Consider the following 20,119-nt stretch of genomic DNA (forward strand, 5'->3'; position numbering starts at 1 on the left):
AAGTATAATTAATGTTGAAATATTCTGGGCAGAAAGATCTGACAATCTCCAGAACACGCACACACACACACACCGTCTACCTGAATGTGAGCAGTCTAGAGTAGCAGCCTACTTACTAAGGAGATGAGATCCCGAGAGATGATCATCTAATTCCAGTTAATTAAACATTCATTTCAATATGATCCTTAATCTTGCCTACATTATCTGCCGTTTCATACATTAACATTCTGTCTCAGGCCCTGCTGAGTGCTGACTCACACACACATTCATTCCTTTAACACACACACACACACACACACACACACACACACACACACACACACACACACACACACACACACACACACACACACACACACACACACACACACACTGAGAAAGATCTCCCAGAAGGCAATTGATTATGAAGCTAAATGAGTTGTGACTTTGAGTTCAGTCTTCTCAGTCAGGGATAGATGACTACTTTGTGTTTGTTTCTCTGTTCTTGAAACGTGTCTGTAATCTAAAGTGTTGGAATCTCTCCTCTTTTCTGGACCACTCTGCTGTCTCTGTCTCTGATAAGGACAGAGTTATGCTCCTCCTCTTAAATGTATATAGAATACAGTGTAAAATCTCTCTGTGTAGGAGGTTAATGACAGATAAATCAAGCACTCAAAACCTTTTCCACAATCAGGCTCTCATAACAGTTCTTCGTTAAGGCCAGGAGTTTTTCCATAGAATTTGGCCTAAACAGGAGACTCTTGTCTGTAATTCAATACTGAACACACATCTTCCCCTCAAACGGCCTTTAATCCACCCAGTTATATCATATAATTGAACATCACAGAGCTCCACTTCTGAAGAACAAGGGCAGGTTGTCACAAAATGACCATGCATTCTATTATAAATCTAATATCGCACTGTCCCTCACTCTCTCACTCTTTCTCTGTTCTCTTTCTCTCCCCCCTTTCTCCACCTCACTCTCTCCTTTAGTCTCTCTCTCCTTCTCTCTCCCTTCTCATTTTTCTTTAACAGATATGGATGATGGGTATTCAGGGTGGAGAACTCTGCTGATTGGTTGAATCAGGGCAGGTCATTTGCCACACACACACATACAAACACACACACACCCTTACACACACACACACACACACACACACACACACACACACACACACACACACACACACACACACACACACACACTCTCTCACACATACACACACACACAGACACACTCACTCACACACACATACAAACACACACAAGTCCCAAAATGACTCCCATCATTCTGGTTTATTACATTACTCCTAAGTGTCTGACTCCACAGAAAAAGAAGGATCATTTTTATTAGGAAGTCTAGCAGAAATATCACACGCACACACACACACACACACACACACACACACACACACACACACACACACACACACACACACACACACACACACACACACACCAACAAGTAAACAACCAAACCTCCCCAAAAGCTCCAGACACCTCATTAGGCGGTGTAGTGTCCTGGGGTGTAGTAAATAAATATGCTGCTTCCTGTGACACTCCCAGTGGGGATAGCAGTAATGACATCACACACTCCTAGTGTGGGTAGCAGTAATGACATCACACACTCCTAGTGTGGGTAGCAGTAATGACATCACACACTCCTAGTGTGGGTAGCAGTAATGACATCACGCACTCCTAGTGTGGGTAGCAGTAATGACATCACACACTCCTAGTGTGGGTAGCAGTAATGACATCACACACTCCTAGTGTGGGTAGCAGTAATGACATCACACACTCCTAGTGTGGGTAGCAGTAATGACATCACACACTCCTAGTGTGGGTAGCAGTAATGACATCACACACTCCTAGTGTGGGTAGCAGTAATGACATCACACACTCTAGTGTGGGTAGCAGTAATGACATCACACACTCCTAGTGTGGGTAGCAGTAATGACATCACACACTCCTAGTGTGGGTAGCAGTAATGACATCACACACTCCTAGTGTGGGTAGCAGTAATGGCATCACACACTCCTAGTGTGGGTAGCAGTAATGACATCACACACTCCTAGTGTGGGTAGCAGTAATGACATCACACACTCCTAGTGTGGGTAGCAGTAATGGCATCACACACTCCTAGTGTGGGTAGCAGTAATGGCATCACACACTCCTAGTGTGGGTAGCAGTAATGACATCACACACTCCTAGTGTGGGTAGCAGTAATGACATCACACACTCCTAGTGTGGGTAGCAGTAATGGCATCACACACTCCTAGTGTGGGTAGCAGTAATGACATCACACACTCCTAGTGTGGGTAGCAGTAATGCCATCACACACTCCTAGTGTGGGTAGCAGTAATGACATCACACTCCCAGTGGGGGTAGCAGTAATGACATCACACTCCCAGTGGGGGTAGCAGTAATGACATCACACTCCCATTCTGGGTAGCAGTAATGACATCACATTCCCAGTGTGGGTAGCAGTAATGGCATCACACTCCCAGTGTGGGTAGCAGTAATAACATCACACTCACAGTGTGGGTATCAGTAATGACATCACACTCCCATTGTGGGTAGCAGTAATGACATCAAACTCCCAGTGTGGGTAGCAGTAATGACATCACATCCCCAGTGTGGGTAGCAGTAATGACATAACACTCCCAGTGTGGGTAGCAGTAATGACATCAAACTCCCAGTGTGGGTAGCAGTAATGACATCACATTCCCAGTGTGGGTAGCAGTAATGACATCACACAAACGTTGACATTATCATTTTTGCCGGTGATCAAATGAGATCCCTACTAGAGTTCATGACACACTTTGACAAAAACACTATGAAACACACACACACACACACACACACACACACACACACACACACACACACACACACACACACACTGTAAACCACAGTTCCATACAGAGTTCAGCCAACCGGCAGTTCAGTTTGACAACAATAATGGACGTCCTTGCAATCCAATAGTTGATTTTATGGAAAGGAGCTTTCAGTGTATCCCTCAGGGTGTGCTGGGTGAGTCTACTGGCTTCACTGAACTCTGGAGACATAGAGCTGATTTAGCACCTGTTATTGTTTAGTATATCAGAGAGAGAGAGAGAGAGAGAGAGAAACACAGATAGAGAGAGAGAGCCAAGAGAGAGAGAGAGATACAGAGAAACAGACAGAGACAGAGAGTGAGACAGAGAGAGAGAGAGAGAGAGAGAGAGAGAGAGAGAGAGAGAGAGAGAGAGAGAGAGAGAGACAGAGAGACAGAGAGATACAGAGAGATACAGAGAAACAGACAGAGACACAGAGAGAGAGAGAAACACAGATAGAGAGAGAGAGCCAAGAGAGAGAGAGAAAGAGGGAGGGAGGGAGTATAACAAGAGCGGGTAGAGGAAGAGAATGGGGTAGAGCTCTGAATTCTACTTACAGTTGTAAGATCTTAATTTGATCACCCTGTTATAGGAGAATCCACCTAATAATTCACATTTTCTGTTGCTGCAGGATTATTTTCCTGCTGTAGCCATGTGGCTCAAAGTAAGTTCCTACATCTGTACACCTCTTCTCTCCTTCTCTGACTGAGGGATGGTGGTTATAGTAATATAACAATATATATTATGTAATCATATACATAGTTCATACACATTGATGACTCACACTGGCAATGATATTACGCTGGCAACAATCAGTATATTATTGCAAATTGTGTGTGTGTGTGTGTGTATGTGTGTGTGTGTGTGTGTGTGTATGTGTGTGTGTGTGTGTGTGTGTGTGTGTGTGTGTGTGTGTGTGTGTGTGTGTGTGTGTGCGTGTGTGTGCGTGTGTATGCGTGTGTGTGTGTGTGTGTGTGTGTGTGTGTGTGTGTGTGTGTGCGTGCGTGTGTGTGCGTGTGTGTGCGTGTGTGTGTGTGTGTGTGTGTGTGTGTGTGTGCGTGCGTGCGTGCGTGTGTGTGTGGGGGGGTGCGTGCGTGCGTGTGTGTGTGTGTGCGTTCATGCGTTTTGTATGTTTACTCTGCTGTTTGATCATGAATCTATCATGGCTAGACTGACTGCTGTTTCCATCATCAACATGACTGTACAATGACTCACATGCTAGTTGACTAACAGCATCTGCTATGTTATGAGGTGAAAACATTCATGATGAATAATCATCCTAAATCCCAAGGTGCTGGTTACAACGTGGTCATGTCTGTGTGAATGTCATGTCTCGGTATTTAAATGTCTTTTTTTACTGGTACAAATCTAATAAACACAATATTATTTTTTATTTTTTTTAACCTTTATTTAACTAAGCAAGTCAGTTAAGAACCTATTCTTATTTACAATGACGGCCTACCCCGGCCAAACCCGGCCCACGCTGGGCCAATTGTGCATAGCCCTCTGGGACTCCCAATCACAGCCGGATGTATTAGCTGAGAAATTAGATTTGGACATTTTCATTGCGAATGTGTGAGATAATGTGATTGACAGCCCACACACACACACACCATACACACACACAAACACACACCATGCACACACAACATACACACTATATACACACACACACACACAAAATACACACACAACATACAAACACAACATACAAACACATACACACACACCATATTCACACACCATACACCACACACACACACACACACACACACACACACACACACACACACACACACCATACTCACACACCACACACACACAATACACACACACCACACAGACACATCATACGCACACACCATACAGACACATCATACGCACACACACACACCATACTCGCACACCATACTCACACACCACACACACACAGAACACACACACCATACAGACACATCATACGCACACACACACACACCATACACACACACCATACACAAACACACTCACACACCATCCACACCACAGGGAACATATCTGGTATTTTTCTGATAAAAGCTTCACTACTGTCATACCATTTCCCACTGTTAAACTGTCACAGTCTGTGGGGGGAAACGAATAGCTAATGTTCTCCGCTTCTTGATCATGCAAATGATAATTCAGCTGTGCTGAGAACAATGTCTTAGGAAATGGTTAGGAACACAAACACACACACACACACACACACACACACACACACACACACACACACACACACACACACACACACACACACACACACACACACACACACACACACACACACACACACACACACAGGGATAGAAAGAGAGGCTGAAGGAGAGAGAGAAAGACAGCGGTAGTCTGTAATTTTCTAGTATCAGTGTGCTGTCCTGTCAGACAACAGTGGTGTTTTTATGAGGCTTTTAACGCCCTACTATAGAAAATAACTGTCTTTATGGTTAATTGACTCAACTCACTGGTGGCAGGCGTGGAACTCCTGTCTAACTACCCTAGCTGTGTGTGTGTGTGTGTGTGTGTGTGTGTGTGTGTGTGTGTGTGTGTGTGTGTGTGCACGTGTGCGCGTGTGCGTGCGCGTGCGTGCACGCACGTGCGTGTGTTCGTGTGTGTGTGTTCGTGTGTGTGTGTGTTCGTGTGTGTTCGTGTGTGTGCGTGCGTGTGCGTGCGTGTGCGTGCGTGTGTGTTTGTGTGTGTGTGTGTGTGTTCGTGTGTGTGTTCGTGTGTGTGTGTGTGTGTGTGTGTGCGTGCGTGCGTGCGTGCGTGCGTGTGTGCGTGTGTGTGTGCGTGTGGATGTAATTTTCCTGTATTTAAATGTAATTTTTTACTGGTAGAAATCTAGTAAACACAACATCACCCGTCAATATTAACTGTGAAATTAGATTTGGACATTTTCATTGCGAGTGTGTGAGATAATGTGAAGTAATATTTGGACATTTTAAGTGTGTGTACGTGTGAAATAAGATTTAGTCATTTTAAAGTTGTGTGATTGGCTATAAGCCCAGTAGTGTGTATCTCTGTTCTCATCGGCAGGTCTGTGTGGGCTAGCATGGTGTTATACTGAGATAAACACCATTCACCACTTAGGCTGCAGCCTTGAGTGTGTGTGTATGTGTGTATGTCTGTTTGTATACATGTGTGTGTGATTAAATGTAATGAATCTTAAATCCAGAATATTGTATTAAACGCCTGGAGGCGTGAGGAAATGAAGAGTAAATAAACATTAGCTGTTTAGCATAATTGCACAACAACACTGGTTGGTTAGTCATCACACTCTGTATTAAACTATGCTGGATTATTTATTTTAATGAATCTAAAAGCTTGGTAGAGGCAGTGTTTCCTTCCCAATGGAGCTAAAAGCAGTCACAGGTACTGTACCTTACAGAATGGAACCCCTTCCACCCCTCCAACCTTCCACCCCTCCACCCATCCATCCCTCCATCCCTCCACCCTCCACCCCTCCACCCTTCCACCCTCATCCCTCCATCCCTCCATCCCTCCACCCCTCCACCCCTCCACCCTTCCACCCCTCCACCCCTCCATCCCTCCATCCCTCCACCCTCATCCCTCCATCCCTCCACCCCCCACCCCTCCACCCTTCCACCCCTCCACCCATCCATCCCTCCATCCCTCCACCCTCATCCCTCCATCCCTCCACCCCTCCACCCTTCCACCCTCCACCCCTCCATCCCTCCATCCCTCCACCCTCCATCCCTCCACCCTCCATCCCTCCATCCCTCCATCCTCCCATCCCTCCACCCTTCCACCCTTCCATCCCTCCACCCTTCCACCCTTCCATCCCTCCATCCCTCCACCCTCCCATCCCTCCATCTCTCCATCCCTCCCATTCCTCCATCCCTCCACCCTCCCATCCCTTCATCTCTCCATCTCTCCATCCCTCCCATTCCTCTATCTCTCCATCCCTCCATCTCTCCATCCCTCCATCTCTCCATCCCTCCCATCCCTCCATCTCTCCATCCCTCCCATTCCTCCATTCCTCCATCTTTCCATCCCTCCTATTCCTCCACCCTCCCATCCCTCCATCCCTCCATCTCTCCATCCCTCCACCCTCCCATCCCTCCATCTCTCCATCTCTCCATCCCTCCCATCCCTCCATCCCTCCACCCTCCCATCCCTCCATCTCTCCATCTCTCCATCCCTCCATCTCTCCATCCCTCCATCTCTCCATCCCTCCACCCTCCCATCCCTCCATCTCTCCATCTCTCCATCCCTCCATCTCTCCATCCCTCCCATTCCTCCATCTCTCCATCCCTCCCATTCCTCCATTCCTCCATCTTTCCATCCCTCCTATTCCTCCACCCTCCCATCCCTCCATCCCTCCATCTCTCCATCCCTCCACCCTCCCATCCCTCCATCTCTCCATCTCTCCATCCCTCCATCTCTCCATCCCTCCCATCCCTCCATCTCTCCATCTCTCCATCCCTCCATCTCTCCATCCCTCCCATTCCTCCATCCCTCCACCCTCCCATCCTCCCATCCCTCCTGTTCCTCCATCCCTCCACCCTCCACCCATCCATCCCTCCATCCCTCCACCCTCCACCCCTCCACCCTTCCACCCTCATCCCTCCATCCCTCCATCCCTCCACCCTCCACCCCCTCCACCCTTCCACCCCTCCACCCCTCCATCCCTCCATCCCTCCACCCTCATCCCTCCATCCCTCCACCCCTCCACCCCTCCACCCTTCCACCCCTCCACCCATCCATCCCTCCATCCCTCCACCCTCATCCCTCCATCCCTCCACCCTCCACCCTTCCACCCTCCATCCCTCCATCCCTCCACCCTCCATCCCTCCACCCTCCATCCCTCCATCCCTCCATCCTCCCATCCCTCCACCCTTCCACCCTTCCATCCCTCCACCCTTCCACCCTTCCATCCCTCCATCCCTCCACCCTCCCATCCCTCCATCTCTCCATCCCTCCCATTCCTCCATCCCTCCACCCTCCCATCCCTTCATCTCTCCATCTCTCCATCCCTCCCATTCCTCTATCTCTCCATCCCTCCATCTCTCCATCCCTCCATCTCTCCATCCCTCCCATCCCTCCATCTCTCCATCCCTCCCATTCCTCCATTCCTCCATCTTTCCATCCCTCCTATTCCTCCACCCTCCCATCCCTCCATCCCTCCATCTCTCCATCCCTCCACCCTCCCATCCCTCCATCTCTCCATCTCTCCATCCCTCCCATCCCTCCATCCCTCCACCCTCCCATCCCTCCATCTCTCCATCTCTCCATCCCTCCATCTCTCCATCCCTCCATCTCTCCATCCCTCCACCCTCCCATCCCTCCATCTCTCCATCTCTCCATCCCTCCATCTCTCCATCCCTCCCATTCCTCCATCTCTCCATCCCTCCCATTCCTCCATTCCTCCATCTTTCCATCCCTCCTATTCCTCCACCCTCCCATCCCTCCATCCCTCCATCTCTCCATCCCTCCACCCTCCCATCCCTCCATCTCTCCATCTCTCCATCCCTCCATCTCCCATCCCTCCCATCCCTCCATCTCTCCATCTCTCCATCCCTCCATCTCTCCATCCCTCCCATTCCTCCATCCCTCCACCCTCCCATCCTCCCATCCCTCCTGTTCCTCCATCCCTCCACCCTCCCATCCCTCATCCCTCCATCTCTCCATCCCTCCACCCTCCCATCCCTCCATCTCTCTATCCCTCCATCTCTCCATCCCTCCTATTCCTCCACCCCTCCACCCTCCCATCCCTCCATCTCTCCATCCCTCCACCCTCCCATCCCTCCATCTCTCCATCTCTCCATCCCTCCATCTCTCCATCCCTCCCATCCCTCCATCTCTCCATCTCTCCATCCCTCCATCTCTCCATCCCTCCCATTCCTCCATCCCTCCACCCTCCCATCCTCCCATCCCTCCTGTTCCTCCATCCCTCCACCCTCCCATCCCTCATCCCTCCATCTCTCCATCCCTCCACCCTCCCATCCCTCCATCTCTCTATCCCTCCATCTCTCCATCCCTCCTATTCCTCCACCCCTCCACCCTCCCAACCCTCCATCTCTCCATCCCTCCACCCTCCCATCCCTCCATCTCTCCATCCCTCCACCCTCTCATCCCTCCATCTCTCCATCCCTCCACCCTCCCATCCCTCAATCTCTCCATCCCTCCATCTCTCCATCCCTCCCATTCCTCCATCCCTCCACCCTCCATCTCTCCATCCCTCCACCCTCCCATCCCTCCATCTCTCCATCTCTCATCCCTCCCATCCCTCCATCCCTCCACCCTCCCATCCCTCCATATCTCCATCTCTCATCCCTCCCATTCCTCCATCCCTCCACCCTCCCATCCCTCCATCTCTCCATCCCTCCCATTCCTCCATCTCTCCATCCCTCCACCCTCTCTTTCTATTTTTCACACACTGTTCCACCCCACACCGAGCCACCAACTTTTTCGTACAACCCCCACACCTCTGCTGAGTTCAAACACTATGGTACCTCACACACACACACACACACACACACAAAACCACACACGCACGCACACACGCACGCACGCACACACACACACACACACACACACACACACACACAAACACATACACCTGTACACCCCCCATGAGTATATGTATATATACTGTATTAATTCAGACCTGTGCACCCCCCATGAGTATATGTATATATACTGTATTAATTCAGACCTGTACACCCCCCATGAGTATATGTATATATACTGTGTATTAATTCAATATATGTCTCTGGAGACATCTAGCAGATTTCCTCACTCTGTCTACATTCATACGGTGTGGGTATGTGTTCCTTACTGAACCCATAGACCCTGTATACATATGCAACATACCCTTGACTTTGCCTGTAGGCGTAAAGCAACAAGACATGGTTGGAAAGTAGAGTCTGGAAGAAGGGAGCACAGGTAGCTCATTCAGGGGCCTTTCACTCCATTCAACAACATTCAAGATTTATGAACATCATTCTATGAACGTTTTGCAGAATGGTTTGATTGTAGTAACATTCTGTTCTCTCTCTCTCTCCCCCTAGAACCGGTTCCATCTCCAAATGTCAGTTCGTGTTCCACCCTCTTGCCTGGCCAACCTTCTGCTCTCTGTTCTCCAGGGGGTAGAGGGGGAGGGGGAGACAGAGGGTGAAGGGAGAAGAGAGGGGGGAGGCAGAGGTCAGGAAGGGGGTAGAGGGGGAGTCGCTGTGGTGTGTCCTGGATGGGAGGAGAGGGGGGAGGGACTACTGAAACATCTAGAGACACAGAAAGCAACAAGCTGGAATCTACTGGATACCATCAACCTTACACATATAGGAGGGGAGGAGAGAGGAAAGGAGGAGAGGAGGGAGGAGAGAGGGAAGGAGGAGAGGAGGAAGGAGAGAGGGGAGGAAGGAAGAGGGGCTGAGAGAAGTGAAGAAACAGGTGATGAGACCAGAGAAGACAAGAGGGAAGCTGAGGTCTTGTCTCTCCTCTCCCGTCGTCTTCTTCGCTCCGCCTCTCCTCTCTCCTCCGTGGTCATCCTTGGTTCCGACCCAGAATGTCTCTCTTCTGTCCTCCGCTGCGCCCAGCGTCTCGCTCCCTCGCTCCCCGCGCTGCAGTGGGTTATGGGTAACCCTCTGTCACCTGACTCTCTCCTCTCGCTGAGCGGGCCCCTCGGCCTATTGGCTTATGGAGAGGTGATTATTAATTGGTTGATTTTTTCAATCATTGATTTGGTTGGTTGATTCATTGATTGGCAGATTGGTTTATTTTATTTGACCTTTGAAAACTAATTTAAAAGTGTGTATATGTGTCTAGGTGGGTCGTAAACCCATCACCTTCTACATCCGAGACGCGCTGCGTTTGATTGGCCAGGCGGTGACGTCGGCCAGTGAGGTGAGGCCAGACCTGGCTCTGATCCAGAACCTGGTCAACTGTTACGACAAACCTAACAAAGAGGAAGTGCCCTCTTCTGGACAGTACCTGGCCAGGTAGATATATTGTACACACACACAAATATACACATTTATCTCCCCTCCTCCAGCCATTGGCACCAGATGATAGAATGGAGTCTGAGAGGACCTGTCCCATTTATAATCCATGCCAAGCCTGAGAATAAACAGACAGACCTGGACAGACTGTAGATAGACTGAAGGCTTGGGACTGTGGCTAGATTATCTTTAGACAGCTATACAAAGCTTTACTGACACCATTACAAAGACAGGGATAGCGGTGTGTCTGACAGCTTTACATAGATAGAGCCAGTGTTCTGTCTGACAGCTTTACATAGATAGAGCCAGTGTTCTGTCTGACAGCTTTACCTAGATAGAGCCATTGTTCTGTCTGACAGCTTTACATAGATAGAGCCAGTGTTCTGTCTGACAGCTTTACATAGATAGAGCCAGTGTTCTGTCTGACAGCTTTACCTAGATAGAGCCAGTGTTCTGTCTGACAGCTTTACATAGATAGAGCCAGTGTTCTGTCTGACAGCTTTACATAGATAGAACCAGTGTTCTGTCTGACAGCTTTACATAGATAGAGCCAGTGTTCTGTCTGACAGCTTTACATAGATAGAGCCAGTGTTCTGTCTGACAGCTTTACCTAGATAGAGCCAGTGTTCTGTCTGACAACTTTATATTGATAGAGCCAGTGTTCTGTCTGACAGCTTTACATTGATAGAGCCAGTGTTCTGTCTGACAGCTTTACCTAGATAGAGCCAGTGTTCTGTCTGACAGCTTTACATAGATAGAGCTAGTGTTCTGTCTGACAGCTTTACATTGATAGAGCCAGTGTTCTGTCTGACAGCTTTACATAGATAGAGCCAGTGTTCTGTCTGACAGCTTTACATAGATAGAGCCAGTGTTCTGTCTGACAGCTTTACCTAGATAGAGCCAGTGTTCTGTCTGACAGCTTTACATAGATAGAGCCAGTGTTCTGTCTGACAGCTTTACCTAGATAGAGCCAGTGTTCTGTCTGACAGCTTTACATAGATAGAGCCAGTGTTCTGTCTGACAGCTTTACCTAGATAGAGCCAGTGTTCTGTCTGACAGCTTTACATAGATAGAGCCAGTGTTCTGTCTGACAGCTTTACATAGATAGAGCCAGTGTTCTGTCTGACAGCTTTACCTAGATAGAGCCAGTGTTCTGTCTGACAGCTTTACATAGATAGAGCCAGTGTTCTGTCTGACAGCTTTACCTAGATAGAGACAGTGTTCTGTCTGACAGCTTTACATAGATAGAGCCAGTGTTCTGTCTGACAACTATTACATAGATAGAGCCAGTGTTCTGTCTGACAGCTTTACCTAGATAGAGCCAGTGTTCTGTCTGACAGCGTTACATAGATAGAGCCAGTGTTCTGTCTGACAGCTTTACATAGATAGAGCCAGTGTTCTGTCTGACATCTTTACATAGATAGAGCCAGTGTTGTTTGTGACATCTTTACCTAGATAGAGCCAGTGTTCTGTCTGACATCGTTACATAGATAGAGCCAGTGTTCTGTCTGACATCGTTACATAGATAGAGCCAGTGTTCTGTCTGACAGCTTTACATAGATAGAGCCAGTGTTCTGTCTGACAGCTTTACATAGATAGAGCCAGTGTTCTGTCTGACATCTTTACATAGATAGAGCCAGTGTTGTTTGTGACATCTTTACCTAGATAGAGCCAGTGTTCTGTCTGACATCGTTACATAGATAGAGCCAGTGTTCTGTCTGACATCGTTACATAGATAGAGCCAGTGTTCTGTCTGACAGCTTTACCTAGATAGAGCCAGTGTTCTGTCTGACAGCTTTACATAGTTAGAGCCAGTGTTCTGTCTGACAGCTTTACATTGATAGAGCCAGTGTTCTGTCTGACAGCTTTACCTAGATAGAGCCAGTGTTCTGTCTGACAGCTTTACATAGATAGAGCCAGTGTTCTGTCTGACAGCTTTACATAGATAGAGCCAGTGTTCTGTCTGACAGCTTTACCTAGATAGAGACAGTGTTCTGTCTGACAGCTTTACATAGATAGAGCCAGTGTTCTGTCTGACAGCTTTACATAGATAGAGCCAGTGTTCTGTCTGACAGCTCTGATAGAGCAGCTTTGACATTGATAGAGCCAGTGTTCTGTCTGACAGCTTTACCTAGACAGAGCCTATGCTCTGTCTGACAGCTTTACATAGATAGAGCCAGTGTTCTGTCTGACAGCTTTACCTAGACAGAGCCAGTGTTCTGTCTGACAGCTTTACCTAGATAGAGCCAGTGTTCTGTCTGACAGCTTTACATTGATAGAGCCAGTGTTCTGTCTGACAGCTTTACCTAGATAGAGCCAGTGTTCTGTCTGACAGCTTTACCTAGACAGAGCCAGTGTTCTGTCTGACAGCTTTACCTAGATAGAGCCAGTGTTCTGTCTGACAGCTTTACATAGATAGAGCCAGTGTTCTGTCTGACAGCTTTACATAGATAGAGCCAGTGTTCTGTCTGACAGCTTTACATAGATAGAGCCAGTGTTCTGTCTGACAGCTTTACATAGATAGAGCCAGTGTTCTGTCTGACAGCTTTACATAGATAGAGCCAGTGTTCTGTCTGACAGCTTTACATAGATAGAGCCAGTGTTCTGTCTGACATCTTTACATAGATAGAGCCAGTGTTCTGTCTGACATCTTTACATAGATAGAGCCAGTGTTCTGTCTGACATCTTTACATAGATAGAGCCAGTGTTCTGTCTGACATCTTTACATAGATAGAGCCAGTGTTCTGTCTGACATCTTTACCTAGATAGAGCCAGTGTTCTGTCTGACATCTTTACATAGATAGAGCCAGTGTTCTGTCTGACAGCTTTACCTAGATAGAGCCAGTGTTCTGTCTGACAGCTTTACATAGATAGAGCCAGTGTTCTGTCTGACAGCTTTACCTAGATAGAGCCAGTGTTCTGTCTGACAGCTTTACATAGATAGAGCCAGTGTTCTGTCTGACAGCTTTACCTAGATAGAGACAGTGTTCTGTCTGACAGCTTTACATAGATAGAGCCAGTGTTCTGTCTGACAGCTTTACCTAGATAGAGACAGTGTTCTGTCTGACAGCTTTACATAGATAGAGCCAGTGTTCTGTCTGACAACTTTACATAGATAGAGCCAGTGTTCTGTCTGACAGCTTTACCTAGATAGAGCCAGTGTTCTGTCTGACAGCTTTACATAGATAGAGCCAGTGTTCTGTCTGACAGCTTTACATAGATAGAGCCAGTGTTCTGTCTGACATCTTTACATAGATAGAGCCAGTGTTCTTTGTGACATCTTTACCTAGATAGAGCCAGTGTTCTGTCTGACATCTTTACATAGATAGAGCCAGTGTTCTGTCTGACATCTTTACATAGATAGAGCCAGTGTTCTGTCTGACATCTTTACATAGATAGAGCCAGTGTTCTGTCTGACAGCTTTACATAGATAGAGCCAGTGTTCTGTCTGACATCTTTACATAGATAGAGCCAGTGTTGTTTGTGACATCTTTACCTAGATAGAGCCAGTGTTCTGTCTGTTACATAGATAGAGCAGTGTTCTTTGACATCGTTACATAGATAGAGCCAGTGTTCTGTCTGACAGCTTTACCTAGATAGAGCCAGTTTTCTGTCTGACAGCTTTACATAGATAGAGCCAGTGTTCTGTCTGACAGCTTTACATTGATAGAGCCAGTGTTCTGTCTGACAGCTTTACCTAGATAGAGCCAGTGTTCTGTCTGACAGCTTTACATAGATAGAGCCAGTGTTCTGTCTGACAGCTTTACATAGATAGAGCCAGTGTTCTGTCTGACAGCTTTACCTAGATAGAGACAGTGTTCTGTCTGACAGCTTTACATAGATAGAGCCAGTGTTCTGTCTGACAGCTTTACATTGATAGAGCCAGTGTTCTGTCTGACAGCTTTACCTAGATAGAGCCAGTGTTCTGTCTGACAGCTTTACATAGATAGAGCCAGTGTTCTGTCTGACAGCTTTACATAGATAGAGCCAGTGTTCTGTCTGACAGCTTTACCTAGATAGAGCCAGTGTTCTGTCTGACAGCTTTACATAGATAGAGCCAGTGTTCTGTCTGACAGCTTTACATTGATAGAGCCAGTGTTCTGTCTGACAGCTTTACCTAGATAGAGCCAGTGTTCTGTCTGACAGCTTTACATAGATAGAGCCAGTGTTCTGTCTGACAGCTTTACCTAGATAGAGACAGTGTTCTGTCTGACAGCTTTACCTAGATAGAGCCAGTGTTCTGTCTGACAGCTTTACATAGATAGAGCCAGTGTTCTGTCTGACAGCTTTACCTAGATAGAGCCAGTGTTCTGTCTGACAGCTTTCTGTCTAGATAGAGCCAGTGTTCTGTCTGACAGCGTTACATAGATAGAGCCAGTGTTCTGTCTGACAGCTTTACATAGATAGAGCCAGTGTTCTGTCTGACAGCTTTACATAGATAGAGCCAGTGTTCTGTCTGACATCTTTACATAGATAGAGCCAGTGTTGTTTGTGACATCTTTACATAGATAGAGCCAGTGTTCTGTCTGACATCGTTACATAGATAGAGCCAGTGTTCTGTCTGACAGCTTTACATAGATAGAGCCAGTGTTCTGTCTGACAGCTTTACATAGATAGAGCCAGTGTTCTGTCTGACAACTTTACATAGATAGAGCCAGTGTTCTGTCTGACAGCTTTACCTAGATAGAGCCAGTGTTCTGTCTGACAGCTTTACATAGATAGAGCCAGTGTTCTGTCTGACAGCTTTACCTAGATAGAGACAGTGTTCTGTCTGACAGCTTTACATAGATAGAGCCAGTGTTCTGTCTGACAGCTTTACCTAGATAGAGACAGTGTTCTGTCTGACAGCTTTACATAGATAGAGCCAGTGTTCTGTCTGACAGCTATTACATAGATAGAGCCAGTGTTCTGTCTGACAGCTTTACCTAGATAGAGCCAGTGTTCTGTCTGACAGCGTTACATAGATAGAGCCAGTGTTCTGTCTGACAGCTTTACATAGATAGAGCCAGTGTTCTGTCTGACATCTTTACATAGATAGAGCCAGTGTTGTTTGTGACAGCTTTACCTAGATAGAGCCAGTGTTCTGTCTGACATCGTTACATAGATAGAGCCAGTGTTCTGTCTGACATCTTTACATAGATAGAGCCAGTGTTCTGTCTGACAGCTTTACATAGATAGAGCCAGTGTTCTGTCTGACAGCTTTACATAGATAGAGCCAGTGTTCTGTCTGACATCTTTACATAGATAGAGAGCCAGTGTTGTTTGTGACATCTTTACCTAGATAGAGCCAGTGTTCTGTCTGACATCGTTACATAGATAGAGCCAGTGTTCTGTCTGACATCGTTACATAGATAGAGCCAGTGTTCTGTCTGACAGCTTTACCTAGATAGAGCCAGTGTTCTGTCTGACAGCTTTACATAGATAGAGCCAGTGTTCTGTCTGACAGCTTTACATTGATAGAGCCAGTGTTCTGTCTGACAGCTTTACCTAGATAGAGCCAGTGTTCTGTCTGACAGCTTTACATAGATAGAGCCAGTGTTCTGTCTGACAGCTTTACATAGATAGAGCCAGTGTTCTGTCTGACAGCTTTACCTAGATAGAGACAGTGTTCTGTCTGACAGCTTTACATAGATAGAGCCAGTGTTCTGTCTGACAGCTTTACATTGATAGAGCCAGTGTTCTGTCTGACAGCTTTACCTAGATAGAGCCAGTGTTCTGTCTGACAGCTTTACATAGATAGAGCCAGTGTTCTGTCTGACAGCTTTACATAGATAGAGCCAGTGTTCTGTCTGACAGCTTTACATAGATAGAGCCAGTGTTCTGTCTGACAGCTTTACCTAGATAGAGCCAGTGTTCTGTCTGACAGCTTTACCTAGATAGAGCCAGTGTTCTGTCTGACAGCTTTACCTAGATAGAGCCAGTGTTCTGTCTGACAGCGTTACATAGATAGAGCCAGTGTTCTGTCTGACAGCTTTACATAGATAGAGCCAGTGTTCTGTCTGACAGCTTTACATAGATAGAGCCAGTGTTCTGTCTGACATCTTTACATAGATAGAGCCAGTGTTGTTTGTGACATCTTTACCTAGATAGAGCCAGTGTTCTGTCTGACATCGTTACATAGATAGAGCCAGTGTTCTGTCTGACAGCTTTACATAGATAGAGCCAGTGTTCTGTCTGACAGCTTTACATAGATAGAGCCAGTGTTCTGTCTGACAACTATTACATAGATAGAGCCAGTGTTCTGTCTGACAGCTTTACCTAGATAGAGCCAGTGTTCTGTCTGACAGCTTTACATAGATAGAGCCAGTGTTCTGTCTGACAGCTTTACCTAGATAGAGACAGTGTTCTGTCTGACAGCTTTACATAGATAGAGCCAGTGTTCTGTCTGACAGCTTTACCTAGATAGAGACAGTGTTCTGTCTGACAGCTTTACATAGATAGAGCCAGTGTTCTGTCTGACAACTATTACATAGATAGAGCCAGTGTTCTGTCTGACAGCTTTACCTAGATAGAGCCAGTGTTCTGTCTGACAGCGTTACATAGATAGAGCCAGTGTTCTGTCTGACAGCTTTACATAGATAGAGCCAGTGTTCTGTCTGACATCTTTACATAGATAGAGCCAGTGTTGTTTGTGACATCTTTACCTAGATAGAGCCAGTGTTCTGTCTGACATCGTTACATAGATAGAGCCAGTGTTCTGTCTGACATCGTTACATAGATAGAGCCAGTGTTCTGTCTGACAGCTTTACATAGATAGAGCCAGTGTTCTGTCTGACAGCTTTACATAGATAGAGCCAGTGTTCTGTCTGACATCTTTACATAGATAGAGCCAGTGTTGTTTGTGACATCTTTACCTAGATAGAGCCAGTGTTCTGTCTGACATCGTTACATAGATAGAGCCAGTGTTCTGTCTGACATCGTTACATAGATAGAGCCAGTGTTCTGTCTGACAGCTTTACCTAGATAGAGCCAGTGTTCTGTCTGACAGCTTTACATAGATAGAGCCAGTGTTCTGTCTGACAGCTTTACATTGATAGAGCCAGTGTTCTGTCTGACAGCTTTACCTAGATAGAGCCAGTGTTCTGTCTGACAGCTTTACATAGATAGAGCCAGTGTTCTGTCTGACAGCTTTACATAGATAGAGCCAGTGTTCTGTCTGACAGCTTTACCTAGATAGAGACAGTGTTCTGTCTGACAGCTTTACATAGATAGAGCCAGTGTTCTGTCTGACAGCTTTACATTGATAGAGCCAGTGTTCTGTCTGACAGCTTTACCTAGATAGAGCCAGTGTTCTGTCTGACAGCTTTACATAGATAGAGCCAGTGTTCTGTCTGACAGCTTTACATAGATAGAGCCAGTGTTCTGTCTGACAGCTTTACCTAGATAGAGCCAGTGTTCTGTCTGACAGCTTTACATAGATAGAGCCAGTGTTCTGTCTGACAGCTTTACATTGATAGAGCCAGTGTTCTGTCTGACAGCTTTACCTAGATAGAGCCAGTGTTCTGTCTGACAGCTTTACATAGATAGAGCCAGTGTTCTGTCTGACAGCTTTACCTAGATAGAGACAGTGTTCTGTCTGACAGCTTTACATAGATAGAGCCAGTGTTCTGTCTGACAGCTATTACATAGATAGAGCCAGTGTTCTGTCTGACAGCTTTACCTAGATAGAGCCAGTGTTCTGTCTGACAGCGTTACATAGATAGAGCCAGTGTTCTGTCTGACAGCTTTACAGATAGAGCCAGTGTTCTGTCTGACAGCTTTACATAGATAGAGCCAGTGTTCTGTCTGACATCTTTACATAGATAGAGCCAGTGTTGTTTGTGACATCTTTACCTAGATAGAGCCAGTGTTCTGTCTGGCATCGTTACATAGATAGAGCCAGTGTTCTGTCTGACATCGTTACATAGATAGAGCCAGTGTTGGTTGTGACATCTTTACCTAGATAGAGCCAGTGTTCTGTCTGACATCGTTACATAGATAGAGCCAGTGTTCTGTCTGACAGCTTTACATAGATAGAGCTAGTGTTCTGTCTGACAGCTTTACATAGATAGAGCCAGTGTTCTGTCTGACAGCTTTACCTAGATAGAGACAGTGTTCTGTCTGACAGCTTTACATAGATAGAGCCAGTGTTCTGTCTGACAGCTTTACATAGATAGAGCCAGTGTTCTGTCTGACAGCTTTACATTGATAGAGCCAGTGTTCTGTCTGACAGCTTTACCTAGATAGAGCCAGTGTTCTGTCTGACAGCTTTACATAGATAGAGCCAGTGTTCTTTCTGACAGCTTTACATAGATAGAGCCAGTGTTCTGTCTGACAGCTTTACATAGATAGAGCCAGTGTTCTGTCTGACAGCTATTACATAGATAGAGCCAGTGTTCTGTCTGACAGCTTTACCTAGATAGAGCCAGTGTTCTGTCTGACAGCGTTACATAGATAGAGCCAGTGTTCTGTCTGACAGCTTTACATAGATAGAGCCAGTGTTCTGTCTGACAGCTTTACATAGATAGAGCCAGTGTTCTGTCTGACATCTTTACATAGATAGAGCCAGTGTTGTTTGTGACATCTTTACCTAGATAGAGCCAGTGTTCTGTCTGGCATCGTTACATAGATAGAGCCAGTGTTCTGTCTGACATCGTTACATAGATAGAGCCAGTGTTGGTTGTGACATCTTTACCTAGATAGAGCCAGTGTTCTGTCTGACATCGTTACATAGATAGAGCCAGTGTTCTGTCTGACAGCTTTACCTAGATAGAGCCAGTGTTCTGTCTGACAGCTTTACATAGATAGAGCCAGTGTTCTGTCTGACAGCTTTACATAGATAGAGCCAGTGTTCTGTCTGACAGCTTTACCTAGATAGAGCCAGTGTTCTGTCTGACAGCTTTACATAGATAGAGCCAGTGTTCTGTCTGACAGCTTTACATTGATAGAGCCAGTGTTCTGTCTGACAGCTTTACCTAGATAGAGCCAGTGTTCTGTCTGACAGCTTTACATAGATAGAGCCAGTGTTCTGTCTGACAGCTTTACCTAGATAGAGACAGTGTTCTGTCTGACAGCTTTACATAGATAGAGCCAGTGTTCTGTCTGACAGCTATTACATAGATAGAGCCAGTGTTCTGTCTGACAGCTTTACCTAGATAGAGCCAGTGTTCTGTCTGACAGCGTTACATAGATAGAGCCAGTGTTCTGTCTGACAGCTTTACATAGATAGAGCCAGTGTTCTGTCTGACAGCTTTACATAGATAGAGCCAGTGTTCTGTCTGACATCTTTACATAGATAGAGCCAGTGTT

The 20,119-nt window shown here is 46.5% G+C and overlaps 1 protein-coding gene across 1 annotated transcript in view; it reads left to right on the plus strand.

Moving 5' to 3' along the window:
* LOC115144493 (glutamate receptor ionotropic, NMDA 3B-like) overlaps positions 1 to 20,119 on the plus strand; it is an 82,231-nt gene that overhangs the window by 21,126 nt on the left and 40,986 nt on the right. The window contains 2 exon segments of the mRNA XM_065018886.1: positions 9,905 to 10,537; positions 10,659 to 10,831. Of these exon segments, the coding sequence (XP_064874958.1) occupies positions 9,905 to 10,537; positions 10,659 to 10,831 (806 nt within the window).

The sequence above is a fragment of the Oncorhynchus nerka genome, linkage group LG5 (assembly GCF_034236695.1).
Source record: "Oncorhynchus nerka isolate Pitt River linkage group LG5, Oner_Uvic_2.0, whole genome shotgun sequence".
Classification (NCBI taxonomy): Eukaryota; Metazoa; Chordata; class Actinopteri; order Salmoniformes; family Salmonidae; genus Oncorhynchus; species Oncorhynchus nerka.